The sequence below is a fragment of the Brachyistius frenatus genome, unplaced genomic scaffold, assembly GCF_029030835.1.
Source record: "Brachyistius frenatus isolate BFR_SWC_R1_liver_20210118 unplaced genomic scaffold, ASM2903083v1 Contig_254, whole genome shotgun sequence".
NCBI classification, from domain to species: Eukaryota; Metazoa; Chordata; class Actinopteri; family Embiotocidae; genus Brachyistius; species Brachyistius frenatus.
Window position 1 is genome coordinate 109,155 of NW_027210853.1, and position 25,227 is coordinate 134,381.

Sequence of the window (25,227 nt, forward strand, 5' to 3'; positions counted from 1 at the left end):
ACTCAGAGGGAGTCCTACTTTGATTGTGAACCATTGAAAGTGGATCTGAGACTGCGGCACTGGTATTACTTGCCCTGTTTATATGCGGATACATCTTCTGTTTCAACCTGTGTTTGGAACAATTTGGTTAAAAAAAAAAATATATATATATATATATAGGATACAGCAAAAGCTGAAACTTCTGTGATTTCACTCAAACCAGCCTTAAATCTTTCCCAACTTTATCAAGTGCCTTCAGAGAGCCAGTATTTTGCATTTCAGTTTGTGTCTGGATTGTGATTCTCCTGGTGTGTTTTTTTTTCCTTCTAAATAGGGAGAATATTGTACTATAAATGCCTTTATAACTGTCGTGATTTGACAAATTTTTATACAGTACCTGCAGTATTTTGCCTAAGAAATAAAATGTGTTCATTCAAGAGTGAGTTTGATGCAAAAAAGTATTAATCTTATTTATATCAAAGGTTGTTGTTGACATGTTTATTAATTCAGTTTTCCAGGTGTAAACAGTACAGCATTTTGTCTTACTGAGATATCTGATCACATAGCAGGAATATTAAGAACCTGAGAGCAGTGTCTGACATCCTCCAAGTTAAAGCCTTAAAAACTAACCAAATGGTTCAATAATGTTCCTGGTTGAACTCATGCGGTCTCAGAAGTGGATGTAGGAGAGCTTCACGTCACCCATTATCTCCAACGTGTCAATCTCACTGAAGGACTGCAAGCGGTGGACGAAGTCGAGCAAGTGCTGCCCATTCACATACACTTTAAACTTTTGGTTCCCACAACGAATCGACATCTGAGAGACACACACATGCAGAGTCAAGACGCTGCTGACGTCACAGTCGACCAAAATCACATCAAAAGACTGTGTGACAGATTTACTTACGTCAAAGTACTGTCCCTCCTTAAAGGGGCTCATGCTGAGCTCTTGCTCCTCACGGCCCCACTTTCCTCCAATCATGCTGTTTCTCACCACAACTCGTGTCTTCACTCTGGGGTTCATGTGGAAGGCAATGTCCCGAGATCTGCCCACCATGAAGTTGATGCTTATTCTGCAACACACACCCAGGAGTGTATGAGATACATGTCTGTTCAACACTCATGTGCTGTGATTTCAGTGTGTACATACTGGTCTGCTGCGTAGGGCACCATGCCTCGGATGATGATGGTCCTCTTAGGGGACATCCCTCCTGGGATCTTGGTGGAGTAGGGCACCGGCTGAAAACACACAGCAAACACAAAATAAAACATTTGAAATTATAATAATAAAACCACGCAGCAACACTGCTGATCCCCGTGAGGCTGGCATGCTCAGAAAAGTGAGACATCTTCAAGTTTAGCACGTGGGGGAGGTCTGAGAGGTGTCACTCAAGCTGGGTAGGTTTTTCCCTTTTCCCTTGTATAGTCTACATTTTAGGACACGGATTGTCAGACTCATACCTCAAAGGTTTTAAACTGTACTTTGTCCCAGCTGTTGTTCAGCTGTTTTTTGAGCTGAAGGCTAACAGTGAAAGAAAAATATAATTTTCTCAACCTTTCTGAGCAAATTTCTCCGCAGTTAATCATTTGGCTGCCTCGTGATATTGATCAAATACAAGTACATTTTGGAGAATTCCTGACTGCTTCAGTTTGATCACAGCATTTTGAAAGTACTAACCCTGTTCACCAAGCATTAGCCTGTGCTAAAATGTCTGAATTAAAGGTTTTACAATTCAATTTGTTGCAGTTCCTCTGTGTGACCAGTAGGGGACAGCAAACACACAACTCTGACTGCTGTAAATGAACGAGGAACAACTTTTACTTACAGGGTTGTAGACCGGCTGCCCACCCATGCCCTGAAATCACATTAGAAGACATCAGATTGAAGTGAGTTGATAAAATATGACGTACAAGAAGAACATGCCAACTTTATTGTGAAGTGTTCTCACCGGTAGGTTTGATCCGGGGTATCCTCCCTGCTTGAAGGGTCAAAAAGTAAATATTGATGACATTCAAACTTTGGTGTTTAAACTTACAAATGCCAGATTTGTTTACAAGGAAAATACAAACTGTTATTATTTTCATACCCCCATACCCCCTCCAATGCCTTTTTCTAGACTGATTTATTTAAAATGAATTTCAGTACTGAAATTTTTTTTTTTTAAAATTATTTACCCCCATGTCACATCCTGGATATCCTCCCTGCTAACATGAACGTGAACATGTTAAATATTGTTTAATAATGTACTTTTAATTTTGGATAAACTGCTACAATATGTCCTGTCATATCTCCAAAGTACACTCACTCCACTTCCCCCTCCCGGGCCACCAGGGTATCCTCCCTGTTGAAACGGGGTGAACACGTTAAATGTTGTTTAATAAAGCTGTATTTAATCTAATTTAATTTGGACTGACTTGGAAAAAGTACAAAACATCCCATCATGAACAAATACTAAATAAACTCACTCCACTTCCCCCTCCCGGGCCACCAGGGTATCCTCCCTGTTGAAACGGGGTGAACATGTTAAATGTTGTTTAATAAAGCTGTATTTAATCTAATTTAATTTAGACTGACTTGGAAGAATCACAAAACATCCCATCATGAACAAATACTAAATAAACTCACTCCACTTCCCCCTCCCGGGCCACCAGGGTATCCTCCCTGTTGAAACGGGGTGAACATGTTAAATATTGTTTAATAATGCTGTATTTAATTAATTTAATTTAGACTGACTTGGAAGAATCACAAAACATCCCATCATGAACAAATACTAAATAAACTCACTCCACTTCCCCCTCCCGGGCCACCAGGGTATCCTCCCTGTTGAAACATGGTGAACATGTTAAATATTGTTTAATAAAGCTGTATTTAATTAATTTAATTTGGACTGATTTGGAAAAAGTACAAAACATCCCATCATGAACAAAAACTAAATAAACTCACTCCACTTCCCCCTCCCGGGCCACCAGGGTATCCTCCCTGTTGAAACGGGGTGAACATGTTAAATATTGTTTAATAATGCTGTATTTAATTAATTTAATTTAGACTGACTTGGAAGAATCACAAAACATCCCATCATGAACAAAAACTAAATAAACTCACTCCACTTCCCCCTCCCGGGCCACCGGGGTATCCTCCCTGTTGAAACATGGTGAACATGTTAAATATTGTTTAATAAAGCTGTATTTAATCTAATTTAATTTAGACTGATTTGGAAAAAGTACAAAACATCCCATCATGAACAAAAACTAAATAAACTCACTCCACTTCCCCTCCCTCCCGGGCCTGTTGAAACATGGTGAACATGTTAAATATTGTTTAATAAAGCTGTATTTAATTTAATTTAATTTGGTATCCTCCCTGTTGAAACATGGTGAACATGTTAAATATTGTTTAATTGAAACACTTGGTGAACATGTTAAATATTGTTTAATAAAGCTGTATTTAATTTAATTTAATTTGGACTGACTTGGAAAAATTACAAAACATCCCATCAGGAACAAATACTAAATATACTTACTCCACTTCCCCCTCCCGGGCCACCGGGGTATCCTCCCTGCAAGAAGCAGGTCAGTGAAAATATGTTCATTGCATCTCACTATACACTCAGTAATATTTAAATAAAACGGCATGCAGAAACAGAAATGACATACCCCCGCGCCACCTCCTGGATGTCCACCCTGCTGAAAGGAGGTGTACATTTTAAATCACATGCAAAGCTGAGTTGAGTCCAATTATAATCAATCATAATAACTTATGTATACTTACTCCCTTTCCACCTCCCATTCCACCCTAAAAAATACAAACAGAAGAAACAAATCTATAATTAACATGAACTTCATAAAGTGCGTAGAGTTGTCGAACACATCAATGAACACATCAGATCATTTTGTTGACCCATAAAGAGAAAAAAACGTTTTAAAAAGTTAAAAAAAAAAACTGTCAGTAAAGGTAAAGACAGTAACAAAAACCTATGAATCACTGACACCTGTAGAAGCTCAAGACGAGACTTTCATTTTTGCATTGCAGGAGGTTTCAGCTTTGCTAAAACTTTAAGTAAAAAACATTTTTGAAAACATGTAAACTCAGCAAAACAAATCAAGCGCAAGCATTTTCTGGACGCATTTACAGTTTTACTGACTCCCATTCCTCCAGGATACCAATTCATGCCACCGCAAGCACCCTGACACAGAAGCAGAAAGCATTAGCCATTTAAACCTCTTGTTTAAATGATTTATGCTGAGGATACTTTCCCAGCAAAGACCAAAGCAGCATTCATCTGAAGGCTCCCCAGACATGAGGACTCACCCCGATGACATTAATCGTCTGGACGGAAACATCTCCTCCGATCTGCATCGCACAAACTCGCTCCACAGGGAGACGGTGTGGGAACATATGGAAATCCTTCCCATTGACTTTAATCTGCAACAGAATGATGTCACATGTTCAGCATAGGGCGTGAACAGAGATCCAGTAATAAATGACTATATATAATAGAGGTTTTCACTAAATTAGAAATTGCACACACATTAAAAACTGTTGAATTGCAGTTAGTAACTACGTTAACTCCCTACTTATCATTTAAAGACTAAACATGTCATTTATGTTTAATAACACTGTAAAAAGATTGTTTGCAATGTGTGTACATCTGCTTGTTCTGACCTGGTAGCCCTGTGAAGTCACCATGATGACCATTTCAAAGGACTTTCCTTTGCTGAAAGGCATGCTACGAATCTTCTCCTGTGACTGCCAGTCTCCTTTCTGACAACTGTTAAAGACCACTTTGTCCCAGCCATCAAAGCGAGGGTTGAAGTGCATGGCGATGTCACTGGACTCAGACTCACCGCAGTGCAGGTTGATGAAGAACCTGTTAAAAAAACAAAAACAACATCAGGTGAACCCGGTGTCACCGAGTCCTGGAGTAACTGATAAGATGGAAAAAGAGAAGAAACGCAAACAGTGCAGGTGGGGCCGAGGACAGAAAATCTAAGGATCTTGTAAACAAAAAAATAAAAATGTCTCCTCACAAAAGAGCTCAATATGTCATAATACAGTCAGGTATGTGCACTGTTTACTTTGCCTGTTAATGGGCTGTAAAACACCTTTGGCAACTCAGATATTACTATTTCGAAAAAGGAAAGACAAACGATACAAGTGAAGCTCTGTGTGACAGGTCAACTTTAATATCCTACAACACAAAGAAAGCTGCTCCACCCAGGGTCAGATTACACAAGGTGTAAATTTAAATGGCGTCAGAAGTTTTTCATTACAGATAAAAAAATTCAAAAAAACGTCCCACTGATAACTACTTACTTTGAACAACATACACTTAACACTGAACTCATTTAACAGATATCAGCTATAAAACTACTGTCTTAAAAAGTACAGTGTCCAAAGTTAGAGATTTACCTGGTGATGTCTTCAGGAGTGGACCCCTGGATGTAGATGGACACCCCGTCCCTCAGGCCTCCATAAATGGGCCCCAGATAGGGAATTTTCTGTACCACACACAAAAGCAATCAACCACATGGTACAATGCATGCAAGCATTAAAGGCATGTTTCCAAATGTCAGTCAAAATACAAGATAAAATATAGATCAGTGAATAACAAGGAGTGGTTCGAGATTAAATCCTGGAGACTTCACAATCCGTATTCATATATTTAGATTTAGTGGTTCTCCATTTCTAAATGCAACGCATCAAGGGCTGAATTACTAATTTTTGAGGTACCTTTATGTGTCTATTTTTTTCTCGTTTATAAAGTGGAGAACAGCATTTCAAGTTAAGATACAACATAGAAAATATGTGATAATATAAATGCATTGTTAAAGATGAAATCAGTGTTTCCCAAACTTTTTGCTTTGTGATAAATAGACACACCAATAAGTGTCTTTGTCATGTTTCAGGTATTGTAATCACTTCCACACTTTAAACTTCCAAATGGTTTCAGTTGAATAACTTTCTGAGGCCCAAAGAGGGACAACTCAGATCTGAGAATGATCCATAAATGTTCTTCTTTCAACTCAGTGTTAGTAATTTCCCAGCAGGGGTCAGTTTTCTGCAGAATAACTAGTATTTTTAATTTTGAAACTTGCTGATGCAGATGAAGGATCTCCTTGGATGTGAGAATGGCAACTATTTTACATTCAGTTTAATCCCGTTGGATATTTTCAGTTTACGTTTAAAAATATTAACACAAAACTCTTTCAAAACTTCCTCCTTCGTCCTCCATCTTTTTGGTCGGGCTAATCTTTAAATCCTTATTACTTTGGAAAACATATCACTCCTTTTTATTAATGCATTACCCAGGAAGCCACATTACCAGGAACAATCATACCTGTGTGTGCGGATACTTACAGGGCCGTAGACGGGCTGATAGCCGGGAGGAGCAACAAACGGCATGACAGCAGTCACTAAGCACAAGCACAAGCAGAAACAGGCAGGTTCTGTCCGAGACGATCCCTTTAATACAAATGCTGAGGGAGTGGCGGAGGAGGGTACCAAACCCAGGCCTGTACAACCTGTTTACTTTGGAAGGGCAAAACGTAAATTAACCTGTAGCTCACAGGAGGAGTGGCATTTGGCAACAAAAGACAGACTCTATGTGTGTGAGCAGCTCGTGGAAGGAAAACCCGACCTAACGTCAAAAACTGTTAAGAGTTAATGCAGCAACGAAACATTCAGAATCTCAACTTAAGTAAAAATGGCAATGATGTAATATAAAAATACTTCATTACAAGTAAAAATCCTGTCTTGAAAATATCACATAAAACTATGTTTCTTATCATTATTATCAAATAATTGTAAAAAATAAAAGTACTGTGTACGTATTATTACAGATGCATTACAATGAAAGAAGTGTTTTAATCTAACATGGCAGAGTTGACAGTAAAGTTTCAGCAATATATTTTTTCAAACTGTATAATATCTATTAAAAAAAAATGGTCCAAGTAAAGTAAAGGTATCTTAATTTTAAGTAAAGTACTTGAGTCAATTGCTTACTTTCCAATGTTGCTTCTACATTCTTACTTTACTATTATGGGTGCAGAACTCTTTTTAAAATCATAATACATACTGAAACCTGCAATTACCACAATATTTCTGTTTCTTTACAGTATTGCAAAAGACAACAAACTTGTCCAAACTAGACATCTGTGTAAAAGACATAATCTCTGCTCAGCACTGATATCATGTTTTCTACTCTCCTGTGTTTAAAAGAATTGTAGGTTTGTGTGAGTATGATTCATAAAACATCTAGACAACGCTGTCTCCCAAAGGCAAACAGAAACACAACTAACCTTTATCTACCACCACTCAGGAAACCATGTATGGTTTGAAGTACTCCATGGAGGCAGTAGGTTATTCTAAGTGCTTTCTTAAGTAAACATGCATGCACACACACACACACACACACACACCAACACCTTTCAACAAAAGCTGTCAGTAATACGTGGGCGTTTCCTGCAAGGACCCTACACATGGTATTTCAGATATTTGATCAAGATAAAACTCCGCCAAAGCCACACTGAATTCCCCAACAAAGATAAATTCAAATTCTGGCCACCTTAAAAAAGTCACTTTAAGATGAGTGCCTTGGATCAGTACACAAACTAATTAGTACAAAGACTGCATAGAGTCAATAATCAACTATAAGAAAGAAATAGGATTTGTCATGGAGGGAATATTTATGAGGTCATAAACCACTTAAAGGAGCAGTGTAGGATTTAGTGGCACCTAGTGGTGAGGTTGCAGATTGCAACTAACTGAACACCCGTGTCTCACCTTTCCCTTCCAAGTTTGTAGGAGAATGTACAATGGCTTTGAGAAAAATGTATTTTTTCACATTTTTAAATGCATTTGCAATTAAACATTTAAATATCTATACTTATATATAAAATCTAGAGTTTTTGAAAATATTGTCCCATCTAAAATTGATCTTCAAGAGCCCAGACACGCACTCAATACAGACACACAAAGGCTTTCACACTAATAAGGACACGTGTACAAATTCTCCTTAAAATAATCTGTTTAATCCGTATTTAAACTCAGAGTTCAGTCAGAGGACACTCAGCCAAGTGGAAAGTAGTGATCTCCATTCAGCTCCACATCATCGACCTCCTCTGTGTGGACCACGCAGTCCATCAGCAACCAAAACACTGCTCTGTCTCTGACACGTCATAACATGTAAAACAAGATGGAGAGTTTGTGAGTTTGTGTGTTTTCTCAAAGAGGCGTAGTGAGACAGAACAATGCGTCACACAACGACGTTCCCGATTGAGAAAAATAACCGATATGGTGAATTCCTACAAATATCCATCATAAAAACTAACTAGCGAAAACAAAAGCAAATTTTTCTCCTCTGATTGCAAACTGGGCATTTCCTTCAGCGTAGGACGGATTCTCTTCCCCACTGTGGAGTTCACAAACAGGACACGTGTTCATGTCAGACGAAGGAGCGTGGATCGTTTAAAGTCCTCAAAGCCCTAAAGAAAAATAAATATATGTATCTATGATGTATGTAAAATATGTCTTTTCATCAAAAGGCCTCCAAGCAGCCTAGTCATTCCTCAGTTATACAGATGACACTTTGGCCAAAATGTATACATTAAATACATTTGTTTCTTATTTTTAATGCACTGACAAAAACTTATTTGTGCATAAAGTGTCGTAAAACAGACTGTTGGCTGGAAATAACAGACGGGCTAAAACGGTCGTCTTGAGAAGATTTGATCTGCATATAAACAATAAATAAATAACCTTGGCATCCTCCTATACTGTAAGTGTGTGTGTGTGTACATCATCGCTATCTTATATGGCACAGAGACACCAGTGGAGATAGGGGACAACATACATCCAGGGACGCATTGTAAGACTTCAGAGTGTCAGCTGGGTTGGTCTAGAACGCTGATTCACACCGGTACATGTCCATGCACTCAGACGATACTGCGTTTATCGTCTCGGCGAGTCGGTCCAAGAGTTTCCATTCATAATCGTTTGTTTAAAGACGAGTTTCTTTGTCTTAAAAGAGAAAAGGAGTGAGAGGGCGGGGGGCCCAAAAAAAGGTTCCCTCAAGGATCTCGGAGATACGACTGAGCTGCTGAATGATGTTCTATTAAAACGCTCTCTCACCGAAACACCAACGATCAGAAATGAAACACCAAAAGGCAGCAGCCACATACAAAAAAAAAAAATAAGTCTCTTCTTAAAAACAATATAACAGACATATCCACTCTAATCTGAAATAAAAGCTAAAAAAACGATCTGATCGCTAAAGCAGTGACGTTGCTATAGGCACTGTTACGTTTACAGCAGTAGCGACTAAGAGAGCCCCTCGTGTAAAGACACAATTGATATGCAAGGCAATCTATGTATATTTTACACAATAAAGGCCATGTAGTGTATTCATAGCGGAATAAAAAGGCCCCTGGCTTCCTGTGTCTTTTTATGCCTCTGATATTGTTATTCGGCTTTTCTTAAATCAATCCCATCATCATTCTCCTGCAGGTGGTAAAATAGTTCGGTCAAAGTGTGCATAGCTTTAACGGAGGAGAGAAATGTGCAGACAAAAGACAAAACTAAGACATAGATGTGTTCGATCTCTCGATTTCAAATCGTTCCTCTCTCTGAATTTCCCTCCTCCCGCCTCTCTTTCTCCTTTTAGACGCACAGAACAGATGCAGGATTTTATCCGAGCTGGTCCTCATACTGCTTCCTGAAGCAGTCTCCAGCAGGGTAGAAGTCCCAGCATCGCTCCTGGTACATCTTCCACACGTATGACTCCTGAAAGCAGGGGCGGGGTGGGGAGAGGGGTAACCATGGCAACGCAACATGAAATAGTTAAAGAAGGATTTTCATTCGGACAAAAAAAGACTAAAGAAGCCTGTATCTTTATTTTATGTACCTTTGTTATTTATCTATATATTTACTGACCTGTCCTGTGTGTTCTGTTTCATCTTTATTGATGAGATACATCAGGAAGAACCTGAAAGAGAAACGAGAATTAGTTTTCACAGAGGCCAAAGCCATCAGGACAAAATGGTGAAATCTTTCTTTTTCTGTCAGCTTCTGATTTGAAGATGAGAGCAAGTGATATCTAATGATGCTGTATAGCAAAAGCAAACATAACAGACAAGTTCACGACGCTCACATGTAGTTGGCTAAATTATGCTCTTCTAAGGTGTGCGTCTCGAAGCCGTGCGGCGTCGTGTCAAAGTAGTCACTTCCTATGCCGCAGATGAAGCACTTTGTCTAAAAGGGAGAAAGGACACTTCGAATTAAACACGTTCTTGTCTCATGACTGAAAGAGAGTTGAAGATGGCTGAATTAAAGCAACTCATTATCTCACCTCCATGTCCTCTCTGACCTGCTCCTGCTGGTCTCTCAGCTCTCCAAACGCGTCGATGATCAAACCTGAGAGACAGACACGGCGTTACTTCTGTAGTCTGAAGACCGAAGTCCTTCACAGCAAAGCGTTTTTCTCTTCAGACCTCTAAGATACGATACGATAAGACTTCCTCACAACGTTTCAACCTCGGTGAATATTTAAATGCTGTTGTTCGCCTTTCGTAAGCAGAGTCGAATGTTTTAATGTGAATATAACAGTTTGAGCCGTTTCCGGTTTGGACTTGTACTTACAGGGATTTTTACACGATGAAATTGCAGCGTGATGGTTTGATGCGGGGGAGTGTCCGACTATCCACAAACAACACATTCACTTTTGTTGGAGCAAACAAGCACTTTACCCTGGATGATAGCCAGCAGGATGACGATGACAAAGAAGAAGAAGGTAATGTCAAAGACGACTCGGTAGAGCTCATATTCATCCCCGGCCGGGTCCTCGATCTCATCCCCGATGCCACCGCCGGCACGCACGCCAACGTACATGTGGAACAGGTAACACTGAAAGAGCGGGTGAGGTCAAAGGTCAGCTCTTTAAAACACATCAGAATAATCTCCCCGGGATGAAGACGACCTCGTCGCAAAAATCAAGCTGCGTGCGACTGATGTGTGCTGTATATATTTGCCCTCCACTCACAGTCATCATGTCATCACACTTCATGTCCGGTTCATCCTCATCCTCGCTCTTGTTGTAGAACTTGCGGAAGAAGTTGAAGGCCACCACGGTGTACAGGTACACCACCACGGCCAGCAGACCCACGGTCATCAACAGCTGCAGGGAACAGATGGACGTGTCATCGGTGTGAGGTCAGCGTAAAAGCACCTGATAGGGAAAACAGGTGGGCAGGAAGCCCCGCGATACATCATTAAAGAAGGGTCACCTGTTTGCCGTTGTGGGTGACGGAGGACAGGATGGTGCGCAGGGTTTTGACACCCATGGCGATGTCCAGAAGATGACAAGCAAAGAAGAAGTTGTTGTAGTGTCCAAGCAGAGACATCAACATGTACCAAACCAGGTAGAGGAAAGTCTGAAAGATGAAAGAGGAGTGTCAGTAACACTAAAATCAGATTCTCTCATTGTGTAAACTACACCATGAACTGCTTTCTGTACGCACATTATCAGTGAAGATAACACCAAACTTCCAGATCTGGTATTTGATGTCAATAGATGTTATCCTGCAGCGAGAAAGATGAGTTAGTTCTGCAGCAGTTTGTACTATAACTGTGGTAATTCAACTGTTGATGAAAAAAAAAGAAGAATTCAGCAGTAGGCTTTATACCAGCTGAACATGGAGGTGTCCGGCTCCGGCTTCTTTTCGTGCGTCATGGCGCTGACGTCCAGAGAGGCCAAGTCCATACCGAGCAGCTCTGCGATCCTCTCTCTGCCGTAGATGTCCCCGTATTTATCCAGAACCTGGACATCACACAAACACGTTCAGAAGTCAGTTTCACTTTGAAACAAATCCCTGCAGAAACATGGCTGACATTCAAAAAACAAAACCTCACCTTTCTTTTCACAAACTTGTCCCAGTAATTGTTGGGGAAAGTCCTGCGTCGAACGAGAAAACATGATGAAAATGTCATTAGTTGAATGCTCAACTGCTAAATATTATGCAAAATTCCCCTGTATAGTTTTAAATGTTCCATTAAAATGTTAATTAAAATGATGAAACTTATTAAAATGAGTAGCAATAATTTTGTCCTTGAAGTCTGTCCCTCATACCGACACCCGCTCTGACACCAATGCTGAGTGATGCCAGGATGTGGCGCCAGCTGCATTAGTTGGTGCGATAGTAGAATTAAATGTGATAAAAAAAAAAAACAGATTTGTTTTTTTTGTGGTGTCAGCAGATTTGTAAAAAAAAAAAAAAAAAAAAAAACATTTTATGAAATTCCATCATTTATTCATGGCAAAATGTTAAGTCGGTTTCAATAAGTAACTCATTAAAATTGTCACAGGAGACAGAGTTACTAAAATATTGGTTCTGAGTGTTGACCTGAGAGGCTAAGAACTTCGGTTTTCTGTTCTTCAGGCTGGACTGATTCAGGATATCCATCTTTTCATCTATCTGATAATTCAACAGGACTCTTACGGCGTGTTGAGCACCAGTCTGTCCCACTGGCCCTTGATGTCATCGTCCTCAGGCTGCTCGGTGACATAGACACCATCAAACTCCAGCTTTCTGGCCAGCTCCTTCTCTCTTTTGAAGATAACCAGAGGGACCTGGTAGGGGGGGTGGAGGGTGGGGGGAGAACAGGGGACATTGTGAATGAAACCTACAAGCAGACACACACAAAAAAAGAGGATTTTTTTTTTTTTTTTGTGGTGAAGGAAGGAAGAGAAAACGCGACACACCTTGAGGCAGTTGTAGCCGATGATGCAGAGGAAGGAGATGATGGTGTGGACGATACCGAAGAAAGCCATGGCCGGTTCCATGTAGCCCGTGCTCTCTTCTAAGAAGTAGTACAGGGGACCTTCTTCATCCTCGTCTTCCCCTCCTTCTTCTAATCCTGATCCATCCTCCTCAGCACCAGAGCCTTCGAATAGGGCCGAGCCCTCAAACAGACCAGAGCCTTCGAAGTCCTCCTCACCTGGAGGACTGTCAGACACCTGGAGAGGTCAGAGACAAAATCAGTCCTGCAAGTCTTATTTTGACGGCATTTCATTTCTGAGGCATGAAACTACAGAAACTACAGAAATACTGATTAACAGAAAAGCGATGGTTAAAGTCCTGTCCAGGAATATTGGTGATCTGTCTCATCATAAATCTGTACAATGTCGATAAATTTGCAGTTGTGATGTGGCACCTTTTTATTAAAGGTCAAATTATAAAGGTTGGCTCAGATATCGCATGTTCATGTTTCATCGAAAGCAATTCACAAATGCAGAGACCTTGTAGAAGAGCAGGATGAAGTTGAGAGCAAAGGCGATGAACAGAGCCAAGAACCGAAGGTTGTAGAAGTTACGAGAAAGGTAGTTCTGGGAGGGGATGAAGGAAAACAGTCAGACTGGAGAAGAGTCTCAGCAAAGAAAAATTTCACTGCCTGATTCTGCTGCGATAATTCTGTGTTGGGAAAATGCTGATTCGAAAAAGATGTACCGCAACAGACGGCCGCTCACCATGAATTTAATCCTCTGGACTTCCAGCTCGTTCCACAGCTCAAAGCCCCCCTCTGCAGTTTTCTTGTCCTTCTTGGCTTTGGTCTTCAAAGCTTTCTCCTCTACCTCCTCCGGCTCCTCCTCAACCACCTCGGCTTCTGGCTCCGCCTTCTCTGCCTTCTCTCCTTTCTCGGTACTGGAAAACACACAGAATAATGTCTTCCTCTGGACTTTAACATCTGATAATAAAAAGTAAATGACTATGCGTATATGTGATAATGTGAGCAGGTAATAATGAACGCTGAAAAGACTGCAAACATTTCTGTACAGTAAATTACATCCAGTTTTCAGCCGGAAATGCCAGAGATGTTTGCTCTTTCATTTTAAATACATGTAAACTCTGTATTTATAGCCACGAACACAGCTGTGATTTTCAGCTGAGGACACATTGTGTTCAACAGATGCTGCTCAGGTTTGACGTTGAGCTACAACAGGCAGAAAACTCACTCTGCCTTCTCGGCCTCCGGAGGCCCCTCCGCAGGGGCCTCCGCAGGGGCCTCCGCAGGGGCCTCCACTTCAGGCGCCACTTGTTCCTCCTCTTCTGGTCCTCCCGCTGTTGCGGCCAGCTGTTTTAATAATAGTTTGCAGTTAACAACCTGATTAATAGAGAGTGTTAGTCGACAACTATCAGACAGAACAACTCACCAACTTCCTCTTCAGCAGCGGACTGCCCTCCGGAGTCGGAGGCTCTTCTGCTGTCGTCTCTCCAAAGTCTCCGAGTCCACCGGGAGTATTGAAACCAGGCTGGCGTCCACCTTCCCCCTCCTCGCCACCCTCTTCTTCCTCCCCTTCTCCTCCAGCATCCAAGAGGTCTGCTCCTCCGTCTGCGTCTTGGGTCTCTCTTGTGCCTGGTTCGGGTGGCAGGTCCCCATGAACTTCGTCTTGTGTTGGATCTGGCATGCTGGCGAGGATCTCCGTGACTGTAATCTTCTTGGCACCCTCCACTAGGCCTCCACCAAACAGTACCTTCCATATCAGTGTGAAGAAGCCCTTGCAGATACTATAGACGAACACCAGGATGCCCATCAGAATAGTATAGATAAACATCACCAGGCCGATCACCATCTCCTTCACCGTCATCTTTCGTAGTTTGCGGTAACGACGCCGCAGGTTACGGAAGGTGAACATGTTGAAGAAGTTCATCACGCTCTTCAAAAACTCGGCAAAGGCGGACGCCGTCTCTGGAGCTTCGCTCTCACCATTGCCTTCCTCTCCCTCTGCGGACTCTACTTGATCTCCTCCAGACTCCTCCTCTTCCTCATCATCCTCTTCTTCGCCGCCGTCCCCCTCGGGCTCGGAGATGGACGCAGCAATGTTCATCTCAAAGATGGTGTCCTCGCAGAAGTTCACAAACATCTCCATTTTCTCGCTCTCGCAGCCCTCGTTGACCACGTCGAAGATGAACTGCCGTTTGGACTCTCGGACCTGAGGCATCTCCCACTGGTTGCGGTTGGCCTCGCTGATTTCAAAGTAAATGCGCTCGATCTTCCTGCTGGCTCCCATGATCTCAATGCGGCCGAGGAACGGGCGGAAATAGTTGAGCACGCTCTCCGCCTGCTCCAGGAAGTTCTGGAGGCGGGTGTCGTGAGGGACGTGCTCCGACAGGTTCGTGAGCAGAACCGCGATATTGAAACCGATGTCTTTGGCTGGCTCCTGGAAACGATCGGCAAATTCCTCGAAGTTGATCATCTCGTTCTCGTCGGCCTCCGAGCAGGAGAGGAGGAATTGGATTTCTGAGGTAGAGTATTGCTTCTGACTGTCCATGGCCTTGGAGAAGTCCTTCTTGGAGATCAGCCCACGTGGATCGGTCACGTAGTCACGGAAGGCATCAGACGCCACGATGTCCTTGAGCTTGAGGAACATGTCGAAGAACTTCAGGATCATCTCCACGTTGCTGGAGGACTCCACCAACATGTCAACCATTTGCCTGGCAATGGTGCCGTTCACCACGTTGCCTGAGAGCGGTACAAGGTGAGCACAATATTAACGAAAGGCTGCGGCAGAAAGCAGAGGACATCAGCAGACTGAGATGGACATCTTACCTTCTAGCAGAGACAGAAGCATCACCACCATGTCCTTCTGCAGATCCAACAGTTCTTTCAAGAGTCCAATTTGACTGGAGTCCTACAACGAAGCCAAAACACACGGCAAAACACAAACACAGAGCAGAAAAAAACAGGTGTTTACTGAGGAAAAAAACCTGTGATTTGTAATTACAGTTTAATTTGACAGCGTATGTGCTTCTTTTGAGACATAAGTGAAAGACGCTACCTCAGAGTGTGCTCTACTCCAAAAATGATCCTGGGTTTGCATTTCAAATAAAGAATATGCATTTTTAACATCACAAATACTACACTGAATGTGTTGGGAAGTGAGACAGAGAACAGAAACACAGGCAAGTGGAAGAGGAAGGAGGAAGAGAGCATTGCCCTTTAATCTGAAAAAAAAAAAAAAGGAGGCTGCAGGATGGAAGACACAGCCATATATGCAGATGCTGACCTCAGCACTCCTGAAGGCCTGCACCAGCAGATAGCAAGCAACACAAATATTTTAGACAGCCTACAGGAACAGAGTGTCAGGACAAGCCAGCAACAACTGCCAGCGTAATCACAGTAATAACGTTTAACACCTCAATGACAGAAACCGCCGACGCAGCTGAACGAACAGAAGCAAAGCGAGACGTTTAGAGGCTTTAAGGGAGCAACATAAAATAAATCCAACAAAGAAATAATTCGTCAATAATTATTTCCTCTTCAGAATCGAAAGCAAAAATAAGTCTATTAATTCGATTACAACAGGTACAACAATCGTTTTTGACCTTTAACGCCTTTAAGAAAGTCGCGCTGGAGACGAAACTGAATTTTTCTATACCTGCTGTAACAGTTAATAAAAGGAAACTCAAAAAAGAAAAAATAATTACTTTTTCATTTCCAACTCAAAACCTGGCAAAATATAAACTGCTGTTGGGAGAATCCATAAACACGCACATGGAGATGATGTAGGTTGCTGCCAAATGAAGAATGCGGTGAAGCATAAGAAATACAAATAAAAAGCATGAAATGCCCATAATGAGATGGCGTTTGGAGGGAAAACACAGAGTCTTACGCCATTTCGTAGTCCTGGATCGGGATGCATCTAACAGGGTTATACATGAAAATAAAAATGTTATCCATCAACATTTTTACTTCATTTTTGTATTGTCTAAGCCTGAATATGATTTTACATATCTTATATCAGGCCACATCTTCAAATTCTAATATTAAGCCAATTTATTTGATCTATCTGATTGCTTTTTTTTTTTAAGCCTTTTAAAACTTCTGTGTTGATAAATGAGCACATTTCTACTTTCTTATCCAACGCAAAAACTACCTAGAATTAAATATGACTCCGAATCATCTGTACACACTGATGTGAAAGTTATTTTATATCGCTTTCAATTTTTTTTAAATAACTATCAAAATATTCAAGATGTAAAAATACAAAAATGTATTTTAAACAGCAGTGTCAGTGGCAATCAAAACACAGAATTAGAGTGAGCAGGAAACAATGCAGCTGCTTGTTAGGTCAAACACGTCACAGACTGCAAACACATATTACTCAGAGCACATACACATTTGTCCAAAGCACAATCACACGCTAAGCACTGGTCAGTATCAGATGAATAGGAGGATTAACAGGATTAATGTCACAGAAAAGAAGGGAGGGAAAAACTAGTTAAGATTTAAAAACCAGTTCATTAAACAAAACAAAAATAATCAAATAAATACATACTTTACTCTGCAGGAACCATGAGAGAGACAGTTCATAAAATTAGTTTTCTCAAAGAGGACAAATGATTACAATATGCGATACAGATATGTATATATTTTAATTATTATCAACGAGAATCGTGAATTTTCTGGATTCTCTACAGAAATGATTCTCAAAACATCCATGTAATGCACTGGGATGTAAATATTATGGCTTCAAAAAAAAAAGAGGAAAAATGAACAGATTCATCGGGATGTTTTTTTTTTACCTGAGCAAGTTTCATCATCATATGAGCAAAGACGTGAAGGAAGCCCACGACAGCGTCCCACAACCTGCTGTGGGCCAGAGACTGCTGGTTACCAGTGCATGGACCCTGGAAGACACAACGTAGAAAGGTGTCGATTATATTCTGGTGCTTTCATCATTTTAGAAGATCTATTTTAACATTTTCCAGTGATTCAAAAATAATTATTTTTAATAACACAATCGGTGTATATATATTAGCATTTAGGATTTCTGCAGGGACTGATATTTAAAATCCACCGTTATTCTTTGTTTTGAAGGGGGCATATCCTAACATATATTCCGCATAAAGAAATACGTCTACTTCTTTTTAATGCCAAATATCCAGTTAGCCTGTAATATAGAACTTGTCATTGTTAACTCGGAACTTTCTCACCTGGATGTACTCAGTCAAGCTGTTGAAGACTTGCTTGGCCACTGTCATTGCTTTGGAGAAATTCCTCTTACCAGGCTCATCAATGATGTCTTTTCCTGAGTAGTACCAATAAAAGTCACTGATCGACTCCTGCAGGAGGGAAGAAGGAGGAGGAGGAGGAAGGAGAAGAGGAGGAGGAGGAGAAAAGCGTCATGTTACTTTTTAGTTGTACGTTACTATGGAATTGTTCCAAGTGAAAGAAGTATAAAATAAATGGTATATATACTGTGTTAAAAAATGATTTAAGCATAATTATACAAATATATAGCAATATATTACGATTTGTGTTTTGTTCTTCTTCGTGTGCTCTCAGTACACTTTTAGTAAGACAGGAATATGGTGAAAATGGGGTCTTTCTGCATTTATTAAAATTATGTTTACTAAACTTAATTACTTAAGTCATTCTCCTCAATTAAATTCCTGATTAAATCATCTCGACCAAACTCTCACAAGAAATGTACAACGTGCAATGTCTGATTTCCCTGATATATTCGTCTTTGGACCGTTTCCTGTCTGACCGAATAAAAGTCAATGAAAGCGCAGGCTGTCTTTCATAAAATATTTACAGTTTTTCAGCATTATGTGAAGCTAATTAATGCTTAGATCAGGGCAGCGGTATGAGTGCATCAGAGTGACCTGTAGTCGCAGCAGGTAGTCCACAGTGCAGATGATGACATTGATGGTTGTGGTGCTGCCTGTCTGGGTTCTCAGGTAGTTCTGAAAATCTGAAGATGGACAGCAGAAACAAAATGCACCATAAAATGAAGTCTGGAAATGTCCAAAACGTCAGATTACATAGACTTGTAATACTCCAGTCAGAGGATAAAGCATCAGGTGCATGTACAGGTTAAATGTACAGCATTAGTTTGTACATTTATTGTGCAACAACTGAGACGGCACTTTAATTTGCAGGAGTTTACTATTAGTAAGGACGATGTGGTTAATTGCTTTCAACAGCACTCTTGTGACGTTTGAGACTGTAAAGAGTTCCCTTCTTCGTTGACTCACCGTTATTGTGGCCCTCACAAAGAAGCTGCAGGAAGCGGAAGAGGTCACACGTAAATTCATCGTCTGCCATCACTTTCTCATCTGGGCAGAGCAACAAAAAACACACAAATTAATCTGTGCAACGACAACAAAAAAAAAGATTCAACAGTTCCAGTACAGAGTATGTGTGAAGTTTTCTGTTATTTCTGTTAGAATAAACAGTGATGAACAAAACATGAGGGATTAGGTGTATTAAATAAAAGGCAAAGTCATTAAAGGTATTAAAAGAATAGATATTTTCTAGCTCTTTATCCCACCTTTTATACTTTATAACTTTCCCTTTCATAACTTAACTCGTAACTATGAGTCTTGTCTTCTTACTGTCATGTTAAATATATATCTCACTGAAAAATTGGTAAATAAACAAATATTTTATCCACACGATTCAGAAACGTATAGTTTACTACTTCTACAAATGGCATTTTAATTACTTTTTACTTGTATATTCAGTTATTACTAAAATTAACAACAATCCCAACAAGTACTTTGGAAAAAAATCTCCAAACATTTGATTTTTGGAGACCAACCAAAATAATTCTGCCTATCAGGCAACATTATTTTCCCAGCTTTAAAGACAAGTTAACATTTTACAGAAAAGCAGTGGGCTGCTTACCTTATGTCAAGATACAGACCCCTTTTATTTCCAAAAATAAAAAACAACAAACAAAAAAATGGAAGTACAAATATGACATAGTTCTATGATTTAAGAAAAATAAGGCAAAATCTAATAGTCTGGTTTATGCAAAATACACAGTATTGATATTAAGACTTTTAGATGAACTGTATTAATTCAAAATCAACACTGGTAAAAAATGTGATGATGGTAAACCAACTTTATATCACACATCTACTGAGATGCACTGAACACGGCAAGATTCAGATTTAGTAGTAAATATTAACAATGAGAAAAAAAAATCATCTTTATGGCAGTAAATAAAACTAAAGCATATAGTGTGTGTGTGTGTGTGTGTGTGTGTGTGTGTGTGTGTGTGTGTGTGTGTGTGTGTGTGTGTGTGTGTGTGTGTGTGTGTGTGTGTGTGTGTGTGTGTGTGTGTGTACTTGTTTTTATACGGTATGCATGTTGTATGCAAGTCTCTGTGACTGTGTGGAAGTAAAAGTGTGTAAGTATCGTCACCTCATACCATTCTTCGACTCTCATTAGCAAATGTTAGTGAAAACCACAAAGACCTCTGAGTCCTCGTCCATTTGTCAGCTGGAGGCGGGGGCTTCCACAGTGACTCCTCTTTTGGGGGTTTTCTCCCACAAACTAACTCTGTCTACTTCTCCAGATGTTTTTTGTTGTTGTTGTGGTTTTTTTTAATTATTTTTTTTTAACAGAAATAATCTAGTCAACAAACCTCAGATGGACAGCAGAACAAACATCAGTCACATCACATTGAAATGGGAAACGGATACATGAAGACAGGACATTAGGGAATAAATAAAAGCGAGGAAACACTTGTGACACAAACATAAAATCCAGATGTAACGTCAAGGCACAGCATCATGCAGGACAGATCTACTGAACTCAACAAACTCTGGCTAGCTACGTTTGTTGGGGGGAAAAAAACACACTTTATCTAATGCCTGGAAATGCACGGTAGATAAAATGTTGTTGTTGTCAGGGTGGAAGTAAAGATTTGACAACTAACCTTTTTGCAGGTAGTAGCTTTTTATATTTGATTTAAGGATTGCACTTTATTACATCTTAAATCCCATCCATTCCACAAAATACATTTTATAGCTCTCTACTAGCATGCCATCAGACGTTTTGAAAACGGTTTCTTCCCCAAGAACGCACAAGCATGCTGAGACTAAATCCGCACATGAACACAACATAAGGAAAAAAAACAAAAAACAGCCGGATGCCGGGTTTTATATTCTCCCACAAAAAAACATGAATGGACACATTTCCGAAGGGTGAAAGCTGTTATCGCAGTGACGACTGTTAAATAATCTCATACCTGCAGCGAGCAAAGGGGTACGACCCCAAACAACCGCCTCCTGGTCACGAGGACAAAATACCTTCTTGCAAAGTACATGATTCAGCAACAGTTAATGCTGGAGCTTTAATTTAGAAGCTCTGATTTTATTACTCTTAGATTTTGCTATCTCGTGCTGCGTACATTCATGAGAGAGTGTCTATTTTTAAACGGATTTAAAACACTATGTCAAACAAGAAAAACTAGAAAACTCTGTTCTGTGTTTCTGTCGCAGGTCGTCTTTCCAACCACAAAAAGGCAACAGTTAAATATTATGAGAGGATGTTGCAGAGAAACTGCCGACGTACACCACGATAAAAAGAAAATGGTCATTTAGTCACCGTGAGGATTTATACGCGGGGGCTTTAGACAGATGGTCCGTCTGCGAGGGGCGCCCCTGAAACCGACGACATTTGAATGATTGGAGATATAGAGGGCTTAAAGAGTTCCTACTGCTGCAGCAATTCATTTCAGTTTCTAGGACACAGGGTCAGTATGGTTCTCTGTGATTTATGAGAGGAAAAAAAAAAAGCAGGAGAGGAAGATTTAGGTTAATGCATTTCTGCCTTCCTATAAAACAGTCATGAGACTGAGATTGTTGGGAGTTACAGTAGATCTGCGATAAACCACTCAAGGAGGAGAATCCAACTTTACAATCCCTTCAACAGGAAAAAAGGCAGAGAGACAATGCGCGAGTGCAACTACAGCAGCATGTGTATCATCGCCAGGTTTCCGTTATGATGTACCAGTGAGACTGTAAAAGCTGAATTTCACCGGGTCCCTTGAGTGTGAAATGAAATGCGTATTAAGTTCACGGCAAGGAAAAGACTAGTCAGGTGATCGAGAGCTGAGAGAGACAGAGGAGACAGAAAGGAGGAAGAGAGAGAAAGAAAATAGGTGACAGCAAAGTTTCATTTACCACGTTCTAGCTTCTTATCTGAGAACCGTGAGAGCAGCAAAGTGACGGGTAGGAGAGACACGAGGGGTAACAAGGTGGAAATGGGTAAAGTGAACAATATGTAGGGGGAGAGAAAAACAAGAGAGACGAAAGTGAGTCCAGGAAAATCTCATGGCTGTCAGTGGAGGATAAACAGCGTCATACATCAACAGTCCAAATGCTGTGACTAATATAAAGACTCCAAATACACTCGCATGACAACAGACCTCAAACAGGCACATTCAGACACACAAAAAATACACATAGGAACGGACGACACACACTGGAGCTGGGGAAAGTCAGGTTACATCACAAACCAATTGAAAATAAGGGAGAGAACAAAGATGTGGCAGTGTGTGTGTGTGTGTGTGTGTGTGTGTGTGTGTGTGTGTGTGTGTGTGTGTGTGTGTGTGTGTGTGTGTGTGTGTTGAGTTTCTCTGTGGCAGTAAGAATCTGTTGATCATACTCACTCGTGCCCTCCTCTGAAACCATCCCCAGTCCTTCAGCCTTGTTCTGCCTCTCAAAAGCATTCAAGTCCAAAACGCTGTCGACATCAAATATTTCATCAGTTTTTACAAAACGCAAAAACTTCTCATACAATTTTCCAAGAAATCGAAAAGCAAGTTAACAATAAAAAAAAAAAAAAACACGTGACAGACCTGCAGGTCTGCATCAGAGCCTGAACGCTTAGGAAGAATCCCACATCCTTTTTATCCTTCAGATAGTCCAACATCCTCTACATGCAGACATATACAAAAAAAAAAAAAGACACAAAAATAAACAATTTTCATGAAACACAACAATTGTATTGAAGGTGTTAAGATGGACCAACAAAACAAAAGGACAATACAGCAAAGTTTAGTTTCTCTTCCCAGCTTAATAGCGAGTTAAAGTTTGTGTAGAGGCCGTCTTCACCTGCTGTACAGCGCTGTTGCCTCCGTTGAGGATGGAGATTCCCAGTTTGAGTGTTGAAGAAACCATGACTCCCGGTTCACCTGAAACAAGCACAGACACCACAAGTATCTTACTTATCTTTTACTTGCTTGCTGTTAACACCTTAAAAACTGAACTGCCTTACAACTTATTAACATTATTTATTTAAGCAGGGAATTTACCAAGAGGGGCTATAAGAGGTACAAAGCTCAGAAAAGTGAGATATTTAACACAGATTAGCACAGATGTTTAATATATCATTCATGAGAATTAAGGCTAAAATTAGGGCAGCTTGTAGTGACATAATTTAGGGCAATATAATATCCATTCAAGTAATTACTGTCCATGTTTTTCCAGACTCAGAGTGATGTGTGAAGACTTTGAAGGAATCCTTATACGTGTTCACTGTCTTGGACATTAAACACACACACACACAACAGCACAGAGGATTTATACAGTCAGCACAGTTTCAAGGTGAACAGAAAAGCCTTCATGGCTCTGCCCCTGGCGACTAGTGGGTGTAAACCCAGCGTGTGGCGGCTACCTTTGCAGGCGCTGATCATCTGCAGCACCATTTCTGCAGCGCCACGGTTGTGCAGACGGGACTGCTGGTACAGAAGCCTCTGTTTCTCCATCTCCTTTTCCTGTGGAGCAGAGCAGCAGGGACACAGCTGTAACCCTGCCAACGAGGACTGCACTGCCCCCCGCACTCACACACACACACACACACACACACACACACACACACACACACACACACACACACACACACACACACACACACACACACACACACACACACACACACACACTCAATGATGATCCACTAGCTGCACTAAATTAATCCATATTACAGCTAAAGCTGACAAAGACTAAAAGGATAAATAAATGGCAAAATTGATTACATTTCTGTACATTACAATTATATTTAGCATAAAGGCAAATTAAATTGCAAATTAAAGTAAGCACAGCTTTTGCAGAACACCGTGCAAAAGTGTAAATTTTTCACCAAGTACCACTATTTATATACAAGATCTGTTGGAGAGAAGCTTTGGAGTTTTTAGAACGTGCACTTCTTTCACTTACGGCCTTGTTGCATCGATCTGCTAAAGTTAAAGTGTCCTGATCCTCCAACATTTTGCCAGGTCGTTGCCATGATGACATACAACTCTATAACACTGAAATGCTGAACTATTCTTTTCAAGAAGCGATCACATTTGTTTTGTATTTTCTAAACACCGTCTTCGGTCCAGGAAGTACTTGGGATCATTCACGACACATACATTCACTACAACGAAATGTGTATTAGTGATGGAAACAGAAATTCCAGCTCTTGACATCTTCCAGAGGTGCAAACGTTCGGTAGCAGCAAACACTTTGTCCCAGAGCGCAACACACTTCACACACTCTTTGTAGGGAAGCAAAAGCTGTTGTCTGAGTAACACAGCATGCAACGCCTGCTTCCAACAGCAGTTCAGGGTTGTTCTACCTTACGGCCTAAAGTCCTGCAGGTGCGCTACTTCCAGCAGCAATATGCGGCTCCCGTCTGCTTGTCAGACACACTATAGGCCCACATACTTGAAGAAGTCTGACTTGTCACAGGAGGAAAAGCACAGATGATCATGACTGTTCAGCCGAGGGCTGAACAAGTGCTTTTCCTACTTTAATGTTTTAAAATGGCTGCTGTGAAAAAGGCCAATTTACTATGAGACTCATTCAGTTATTTAGCAATAGACTTTTGTGAAGTCATAACAAGTGAGAGAGGAATTGCAGCACTATGCAATTTCTCAAGAAAAACATTAAAGACTTTGGACTGAATAAATCAGTATACTGTGCATATTTACATCTTTGTAGTTATTGTTTGTTAATACAAAATATAAAGTTTCGAAATTAAATTACAATCAATCTGCAGCACGTTAAAATATTACACTGCGCGGTGCAATACAGTGTTACACTTTACTGTAGTGCTGCTACATGATACAGTAACTCTCCGTCACTGCTATTCCCACTAAACAGTACTGCTTTCCACTATTATACTTCAGTCCAAGTGCTGCAGTGTAACTGCCATGAACCATCCTGTTGAAAAAAAGAGGTTAGATTTGACCCACCCGCTGCACATCATGCATAAAGCCCCACCCCAAAGCACCCCCAACTGTATCTGGCCCTCCCTCCGCCCCCCTCCCTCGTAAGCCTGACATGTGCAACACTGACAGACTTTTCTCTGCTTACAGAGGTTCTGCTCATCCTTCAAGCAGGTTTTGTGCCTCGTGATGAGTGGTAAGAGGCCGTGCGCAATCATAAGTGCAAGTTTGTGTGTGTGTG

At 40.7% G+C, this 25,227-nt stretch overlaps 2 protein-coding genes across 33 annotated transcripts in view; both read right to left on the reverse strand.

The window, feature by feature from the left end:
* Positions 1 to 462: 462 nt before the first annotated feature.
* Positions 463 to 6,421, reverse strand: LOC138634206 (galectin-4-like). Of its 25 annotated transcripts, none has more exons than XM_069720946.1 (19): positions 6,338 to 6,421; positions 5,390 to 5,478; positions 4,643 to 4,847; positions 4,289 to 4,402; positions 3,749 to 3,772; positions 3,634 to 3,660; positions 3,501 to 3,536; positions 3,083 to 3,118; positions 2,924 to 2,959; positions 2,765 to 2,800; positions 2,606 to 2,641; positions 2,446 to 2,481; positions 2,286 to 2,321; positions 2,155 to 2,184; positions 1,929 to 1,958; positions 1,806 to 1,835; positions 1,130 to 1,218; positions 887 to 1,052; positions 463 to 796 (listed from the first exon to the last, which is right to left on the reverse strand). In XM_069720946.1, the coding sequence occupies exons 1-19, from the start codon at positions 6,380 to 6,382 to the stop codon at positions 650 to 652; spliced, it is 1,248 nt and encodes a 415-aa protein (XP_069577047.1). In that variant the 5' UTR covers positions 6,383 to 6,421; the 3' UTR covers positions 463 to 649. The 25 variants fall into 25 exon arrangements, with proteins under 25 accessions (XP_069577047.1, XP_069577030.1, XP_069577029.1 ...); XM_069720929.1 differs by having other exon boundaries at positions 1,929 to 1,955; positions 3,634 to 3,663; XM_069720928.1 differs by having other exon boundaries at positions 3,634 to 3,663.
* A 1,567-nt stretch (positions 6,422 to 7,988) lies between these two features.
* ryr1b (ryanodine receptor 1b (skeletal)) overlaps positions 7,989 to 25,227 on the reverse strand; it is a 64,513-nt gene continuing 47,274 nt past the window's right edge. For 3 of the 8 annotated variants that reach the window (XM_069720967.1, XM_069720966.1, XM_069720965.1), the window contains 28 exons: positions 23,450 to 23,549; positions 22,888 to 22,967; positions 22,632 to 22,708; positions 22,443 to 22,516; positions 21,955 to 21,972; positions 19,015 to 19,095; positions 18,643 to 18,731; positions 17,968 to 18,096; positions 17,557 to 17,661; positions 16,644 to 16,673; positions 15,810 to 15,839; positions 15,581 to 15,662; positions 14,184 to 15,493; positions 13,986 to 14,104; positions 13,500 to 13,674; positions 13,272 to 13,358; positions 12,735 to 12,989; positions 12,472 to 12,602; positions 11,885 to 11,927; positions 11,659 to 11,792; positions 11,494 to 11,554; positions 11,260 to 11,406; positions 11,016 to 11,150; positions 10,723 to 10,879; positions 10,326 to 10,390; positions 10,128 to 10,228; positions 9,911 to 9,962; positions 7,989 to 9,760 (listed from right to left, as the gene is read on the reverse strand). In XM_069720967.1, coding sequence (XP_069577068.1) covers positions 9,665 to 9,760; positions 9,911 to 9,962; positions 10,128 to 10,228; positions 10,326 to 10,390; positions 10,723 to 10,879; positions 11,016 to 11,150; positions 11,260 to 11,406; positions 11,494 to 11,554; positions 11,659 to 11,792; positions 11,885 to 11,927; positions 12,472 to 12,602; positions 12,735 to 12,989; positions 13,272 to 13,358; positions 13,500 to 13,674; positions 13,986 to 14,104; positions 14,184 to 15,493; positions 15,581 to 15,662; positions 15,810 to 15,839; positions 16,644 to 16,673; positions 17,557 to 17,661; positions 17,968 to 18,096; positions 18,643 to 18,731; positions 19,015 to 19,095; positions 21,955 to 21,972; positions 22,443 to 22,516; positions 22,632 to 22,708; positions 22,888 to 22,967; positions 23,450 to 23,549 — 3,963 coding nt within the window. In that variant the 3' untranslated portion in view covers positions 7,989 to 9,664. The remainder of the gene's footprint in view (positions 9,761 to 9,910; positions 9,963 to 10,127; positions 10,229 to 10,325; positions 10,391 to 10,722; positions 10,880 to 11,015; positions 11,151 to 11,259; positions 11,407 to 11,493; positions 11,555 to 11,658; positions 11,793 to 11,884; positions 11,928 to 12,471; positions 12,603 to 12,734; positions 12,990 to 13,271; positions 13,359 to 13,499; positions 13,675 to 13,985; positions 14,105 to 14,183; positions 15,494 to 15,580; positions 15,663 to 15,809; positions 15,840 to 16,643; positions 16,674 to 17,556; positions 17,662 to 17,967; positions 18,097 to 18,642; positions 18,732 to 19,014; positions 19,096 to 21,954; positions 21,973 to 22,442; positions 22,517 to 22,631; positions 22,709 to 22,887; positions 22,968 to 23,449; positions 23,550 to 25,227) is intronic. The other 5 variants (XM_069720971.1, XM_069720968.1, XM_069720972.1 and 2 more) reach the window with 4 other exon arrangements.

Bases quoted from the DNA above. Each gene is read 5' to 3' on its own strand.
- LOC138634206 (XM_069720919.1), bottom strand. From the start codon at position 6,382: ATGCCGTTTGTTGCTCCTCCCGGCTATCAGCCCGTCTACGGCCCT. The intron at 4,848-5,389 runs GTAAATCTCTAA...TTTTTTTAACAG, and splicing joins ACTCCTGAAGACATCACCAG to GTTCTTCATCAACCTGCACT. The intron at 4,403-4,642 runs GTCAGAACAAGC...ATTCTGTTGCAG, and splicing joins TGACTTCACAGGGCTACCAG to ATTAAAGTCAATGGGAAGGA.